The sequence below is a fragment of the Macrobrachium nipponense genome, chromosome 22 (assembly GCF_015104395.2).
Source record: "Macrobrachium nipponense isolate FS-2020 chromosome 22, ASM1510439v2, whole genome shotgun sequence".
Lineage (NCBI taxonomy): Eukaryota > Metazoa > Arthropoda > Malacostraca > Decapoda > Palaemonidae > Macrobrachium > Macrobrachium nipponense.
Window position 1 is genome coordinate 66,364,224 of NC_087213.1, and position 7,341 is coordinate 66,371,564.

General features: G+C 38.1%; 1 protein-coding gene and 1 long non-coding RNA gene across 2 annotated transcripts in view; one reads left to right on the forward strand and one right to left on the reverse strand.

The window, feature by feature from the left end:
* LOC135198417 (uncharacterized) lies at nt 1-519 on the forward strand. The gene is made up of 3 exons (XR_010310802.1): nt 1-79; nt 206-298; nt 424-519. It is a non-coding gene; the product is annotated as an uncharacterized LOC135198417 (long non-coding RNA).
* Nucleotides 520-2,024: 1,505 nt separating this feature from the next.
* The window catches only part of LOC135198769 (triple QxxK/R motif-containing protein-like), a 60,724-nt gene continuing 55,407 nt past the window's right edge, over nt 2,025-7,341 (reverse strand). Inside the window, exon 4 of the mRNA XM_064226682.1 lies at nt 2,025-3,118. Within this exon, the coding sequence (XP_064082752.1) occupies nt 3,020-3,118 (99 nt within the window). The 3' untranslated portion in view covers nt 2,025-3,019. The remainder of the gene's footprint in view (nt 3,119-7,341) is intronic.

Below are 7,341 nucleotides of genomic sequence, written 5' to 3' on the forward strand. Positions count from 1 at the left end.
TCAGACCCCTTTGATAGTGACAGTGACCCAGATGACCCTGAGCCTTTCCATGGTTTTGATGCCTTGCCCTATACATCAGGTAAGGAATCCTTAACAAATTTGTATAAAATGTTTTATAAATTGCTAATAGAAATTTTATTAAAAGTGTACATATGCTACAATTACATCCACCTTATATATTTATGTACCCTATCATTCTTTCCAGATCTAGATGTTCCCTCATCAGTTGATACGAGTATCACCTCTCCAGAGCCCAAATCAGTTGATACGAGTAGTATCACCTCTCCCATTCCTTCAGGTAAAGAATTCTTCATTTTTTATATTGAACATACGTATTACACACTACATATGTCAAACAGTAATAACATGTGCAGTAGTTACAGTAGTAGTAACTATCATTTTATATATTTTTTATCATTCCAGACTCCCAAGCACCTGCCCATCCCACTCCATAGCCCAGCCACCCACTCTCATGTACCATATGGCCATCCCAGTAAGCAAGCCAACCACTAGAATTTGGTAAGGACATTTTTTTTTATTAATGTTTTATTATTACATATGTAATAACCATGTTATGTATGTAACATACATACTATAATCATATGTACTATTACATTATCATTCCAGACTGGCATGCACCTGTGACTTACATAAACCAGACCTCTACATAGCCTACATGTCTTCATTTTGCTGAAGGTAAGGAATTCTCAGTTGTGTTTAATGTTTGCATACGTACAATAAATTTTGTACACCTAAGTGGTTACATACTGTCCTTTAATATTAATTCTTCATTCCAGACTGCCCATCATCCTAGCCTGTTATCTGTGATAAAGCACACTGAAGTTAGGTTTGGAATGCATCCTTATCATGAATGCTCTACACCTCCACCTCCATCTCCCACAACCTAGGTAACAGCTTTGAGACTCACTAAAAGTTGGTAAGTTATGTAAGGAATTTCTAAATTAAGTTTTATACTACGTACATGTTATATGTGATATTAAACCACTGTATGGTGCATATTACTGTATGTAACTTACTCTGCATAGAGGACTTACTGACAAAATTATTTTTTGTACATTCCAGGAGTCCCTGAATGGATGTAGGCTATGGGGCCACATAAGACTTTGTCCATCCAGGGTTACATTGAACGACAACTTTAAACTAAAAGTAAGGAATTAATTAACATACATTAACTCTTTTAGTACTCTTGATATATCTACAGTAATTAACATATTGCATACACAACTTTCTGTAGTGTATAGTTTGTACACTAATTTTGTTACCTTTTCCTTCCAGAACCAACATTTTTCACACAACTCCAGGTTGTTACTAACAAATTACTACAAGTGTCATCAAGGGATAACTACAAGTAGAAGCACCATTTTTAGATGGAAAAAACCCTTCAGGAAAGTATACGTATCACATGTAACATGTAGTGTAACAAAGTATGAACAGTAAGGTTTTACATACAGTAGTATTACATACGTACATAACTTTTTTTTACAGGAATTTCCAACCAAGTTTGATTATGTACATACATGTTATAAACCACTGTACGTATGGTTACTGTATGTAACTTACTAAACATACATACATGACTTAACTTTGATACTTTTTTGGTACATTCCAGAAAACCAGGACCCCCTCCATGATGCAGGCTATGGGGCCACATAAAACTTTGTCCAGGGTTACTACATAACATAGCACGACAACTGTAAACTATGTACTACTGTAGCTAAAGGTAAGGAATTATACATAGTAGTAAACATTAACCATTAAGTAAGTTTTGGTTATACGTACATACTAAAAAAACAAGTGTACCAAGATCTCTCACATGGGATAAGTGATCAAGGTCCCTCATGGAATTACATACTGTACACTCCCTGCTGAACAGGGGGTGTAGACCAATCATTTACAATATGCATACCAGTTGATATTAAACCACTGTATGGTGCATATTACTGCATGTAACTTACTATGCATAGAGTACTTACTGACAAAATTATTTTTTGTACATTCCACAACCCCCTGAATGATGTAGGCTATGGGGCCACATAAGACTTTGTGCATCCAGGGTTACATAGCATGACAACTTTAAACTAAAAGTAAGGAATTAATTCACATACATTAACTTTTTTACTCTTGATATAACTCAAAGTAAGGAATTATAAACTAAAAGTAAGGAATTAATTAACATACATTAACTCTTTTACTCTTGATATCTATAATTTACATATTGCATTCAGGACTTTGTGTAGTATTTTGTACTAATTGTGTTATACTTTTACCTTCCAGAGCTACCAGACTGGGATTTTAGTGTACTCCAGGATCTACCAAAGTATTACATACTACGTAGTGTACAGTGCATAATAGTGTTTAGTGTATAATCTAACCTAAGGATTAAGTGTAGTACATTGTGCTTTATAGTGTCACAAGAGTTTAATAAAGAATTATACCTTCAAGAACCATCCTTTGCCATTGAAATAACCACACTACACATCATGCAATACTTGCATGTCACACAGGTAAGGTCTCTCTAACTTTTTCTTAGTTTAAGGCATATTTCCAAGTGTCGTTCCGGCTTACGACGATTTTCGGCTTACGACGCGCCTCAAGAACGGAACCCCCGTCGTAACCCGGGGACTGCCTGTACTCACTTGTACTACCCAATACCTAACATCAAGGGCTATACTTAAGAGCAAAAGTAATTACAGAGAAGTAATTTTGTACTTGGTTCTTAATATGGAAAAGCTTTCAAGTGTTATTGTACTTTAAATCTAAAATTTAATTAGAGCACTACATTCCAAGAAGAAGAACACTCAAAAAAGCAGAAAGAAAAAAAAAAAGAGGAATGTTTATACATATCCAAAGTGGGGTGCTAAACAAGCTATTGCTACAGAAAACTCTTAATACCACAATTAAGATACTGTCATTTGATCCCACAACAGGAATGCACTTGTACCACTACATAATCCAAAAGTAAAATGATTGTCTCAAGACATACAGTACATACATGCTTTTACTGGTTGTAACCTTCAGTAGCATAGAACCAGAGAAGCATTGCTCCATATACAAGGATGGCAGCTCCCAGGAAACCACTGACAATCACTTTCACATCCTGAAAAAATAAATACAGTATACTAAAAATTTACAATAATTTTATGTTACCTTCATCTTAATGTCCAGTAAGCACAAATAAATGTAAGCATAGTATTTCCTACTCATACAAAGTTGAGTAGACTTGTGCCAGTACGACCTCCCTCCAACTACCATCTAGTCTTCCCATTTCTGACTTTAAGGTGGATTTTTGTTGAAAATGAAAAGTAAGCATCTTTGTCAGTCAGCAACATGCAAAAATGCCATTAAAACAAATAAAAAAAGGAGCCAAATCACAGAAATATAAATGTTCAAATATACAAAATTATATACTGTTATAAAATGTACAATATAAAATCAATTAAAAGCTTAAAAATGTTTAAAATATTTTCTTATTTACATGATTTTCAGCTATACAGTAGTATGTACTGTATATGTACTGTATAGTTCTACATACATACTTCCAGCATTCAGTCATGAAACATAAAAATTTTAAAAATTATTGCACAAGCACCATTTACATAAAAACTGTTGAAAAATACAATAATATATGGAACTTGTATCATCATATAATGCACACAGAAAAACACAACTCGAAATTATTATCAGCACAAAATAATTACTTTGAAGAGCAAAGCATTTAAGTCACAGAAAATTGTAATTTTCTTTGGTGGCATTGTTTTTAATAATTTTCACTGCTCACCATATTTCAGACAATTCAGCTGTGAAAACACATGCCTTATGAGGAAATGAGTACAGACTTTCATTAGAAGATACTGAAGTAAATCCTACACCAGAGAAAGATTGGGATTCATCTGTATACAGACTGAATAACATGAGCCTTTGCTTCTTACATGTTCTATTGTATGTTGTTTATGATGTTTTGGGGTATATGCAAGACTTTTGGATAGATAGTGAGATTATGTACAGACATGTATTTAAGCATAACCCAAGGATAGAAAATTCTAGTTATAGAGGAATTATTATAGTTACATTTCTTAACTAAAAAAATTCTGTAGGCTCTAATGGGAATAGTGGTGGACGACCATTAATAAAATTATCTCTGGGAATAGTGGTGGACGACCATTAATAAAATGATCTCTTTTTAGCTGGCAAGTCATTTGACCGAGCCTTTATTGTGCTTTGTACGGTTACTATAGTTTGATTCTGAAAGCTAAAGGAGGTCCACCACTTTTAACTTGTATAGATTATGAGTTTTTTAACACAGAGTCTCAAGCTGAGCCACACATTTGGTGTTCATAACTTAAAACAGATAGAACAGTTGCTTTGTAGTGTAACATGATATTGTTATGATACAATAAAGTTTGTTCATACTTACCTGGCAGATATATATATAGCTGTATTTTCTGAAGTCCGACAGAATTTCAAAAACTTCCGGCACACGCAGTGGTTGGTACCCATTCCCGCCACTGGGAGGCGGGTATCAGGAACCATTCCCATTTTCTATTCATAATTTTTATTCCCACTGTCCCCTGAGGGGAGGTGGGTGGGTACTTGATTATATATATCTGCCAGGTAAGTATGAACAAACTTTATTGTATCATAACAATATAATTTTGTTCATGAAACTTACCTGTCAGATATATATATAGCTGAATCCCACCGTTGGAGGAGGGAAGGGACAGAATAGAAGGATTTTGGGAAACAAATGCATGCAAATGATTTACATCTTGGTTCCACCTGTTAGCATAGCTGACTTCGTGATTACTGTCACCCAAGTCTGCTTCTGCTTTACTAGAGTTGCCAGCGAGGTAGAGACCTATATAGCTGGTGCACTCCAGATGATCTGTCAACGGGGGCATGACCACAATGTGACTAGACCATATTGACCATACCATGAGGGCTAAGAAGTAAAATAAATAATTAAATGAATAAATTATATATATATATATATATATATATATATATATATATATATATATATATATATATATCTATATATATATATCTATATATATATATCTATATATATATATCTATATATATCTATATATCTATATATATATATCTATATATATCTATATATCTATATATATATATATCTATATATATACAGTAGTACCTCGAGATACGAAAGGCTCAACTTACGAAAAATCCAAGTTACGAAAGCCAATGCGAAAAATTTTACTGCTCTACATACAAAAAGTTTTCAAGATACGAAAGGTTTCTGAAAGTCCGAGATTCGCCCGATAACAATTTTGAAACTCGCGCCGCACGCCGCCATCTTAGTGCTAGTAGACTCGCCACCATCCTCCTGCTCTCCCATTGGCTCCTGATGCTAGCCAAGCCATGAGATCCTTCTCTCTGATTGGACAGCATCCCTCCCATCATGCATCTTCTATACATACGCGCTGGCGTCCCTTAGCTCGGCCACTCCGCACCCGAAACTTTACCGTACGCAATCGGCATTCGTTCGCTCCAACGATTTCGTTTAGTAACGTAAATTCGTTAGTGATTTCATTGCAGTACATATTATCGTGTTGTGCGAAGACTGTATATTGTGTAACTTTACGTAAATTAACGTAGTCATGGGTCCCAAGAAAGTTGAAATTCACGGAAAGAAGCGCATGCTCTCTTTGGAGACAAAGATGGAGATCATAAAGAAGTCGAAAAAAAAAAACAAAAAAGCTAGGTATGCGATTGAGTGATCGCAAAGGAATACGGCCGTAATCCGTCGACAATAGGCACCATCCTTAAACAGAAGGATGCCATCAAAGCAACTACACCGTCGAAGGGCATCACTATTTTGTCCAGCAAGAGGAGCCATGTGCACGACGAGATGGAACGGCTGCTCCTCATCTGGATAAAAGACAAAGAAATCGCTGGCAATACAGTAACGGAGACAGCAATCACTCACAAGGCCAGTGCTATTTTCGGCGATTTGATTGCGCAGGCAGAACACGAGGGAGGGGAAGGGACTTCAACGCCAACCCCAGAGTTCAAGGCTTCGCATGGCTGGTTCGAGAAATTTCGTAAACGGACTGGCATCCATTCAGTGGTGCGTCATGGGGAGGCTGCCAGCTCGGACACGAAAGCGGCCGAAGCCTTTAAAAGACGTTCGACGAGATGATGACCAAGGAAGGCTACAGTTCTCAGCAAGTCTTCAACTGTGATGAGACTGGCCTTTTTTGGAAAAAAATGCCTCGTCGGACATACATCACGGAGGAAGAGAAGAAGCTACCCGGGCATAAGCCTATGAAAGACAGGCTTACGCTCGCACTTTGTTCGAACCCGCCAGTGGGGATTGCAGGTGAAGCCCTATGGTGTATCCACTCCGAGACTCCTCGACGCCTTCAAGGCCCCCACCAAAGTGTTGAATAGGAGAAGCTTCCAGTGATGTGGAGGGCTAATGCAAAAGCCTGGGTAACGAGGCTTTTGTTCACGGAGTGGGTAAATCTGTGTTTCGGCCCGACTGTGAAGAGTTTTTTGGAAGAGAAGCGCCTCCCCCTGAAATGTCTGCTGGTGTTGGACAATGCCCCTCCCCACCCTCCTGGCCTCGAGGAAGATATCCTAGCGGAGTATTCCTTGGTTAAGATTCTTTTTCTTCCGCCCAACACCACCCCACTCCTCCAGCCCATGGACCAGCAAGTGATAGCGAACTTTAAGAAGCTGTACATGAAACATCTTTTCAAGAGGATTTGTTCGACCATCACCGATACCACAAACCTTACCTTGCGTCAATTTTGGAAGGAGCATTTCGACATCGTCATTTGCATCCGACTCATTGACCTAGCTTGGCAGGAGGTTTCGAGGCGAACCTTGAATTCCTCGTGGAGGAAACTCTGGCCTGATGCCGTATCCGCCAGAGACTTCGAGGGATTCGACGTGGGCGAAGCTGGTACTGCAGAGTCAGAAACAGTTGGTGATCCCGAAACTGTTTTGGAACCAGATCTTGAGGAGATCGTTGCAAGTCCATGGGGCTGGTTGTCGACGAGGACGACATCAACGACCTTCTCGAGGAGCACCAAGAGGAGCTTACGATGGATGACCTGAAGGAGTTGGAGGCCATGCAACTTAACGTCGTTCAAGAGGAGTTCTCTAGCAGCGGCGAGGAAGAGGAGGAGGAGCCTATGACAATGGCAGAAATTAAGGATATTCTAGGTGCTTTTCATAAATTGCAATTGTTTATTGAAAAAAGACACCCCGAAAAGGCTCACACAGGTCGTATGCTTGCGCAGTTCGATGACGTTTGCTTGAGTTGTTTCAGGAACATTGTGAAAAGTA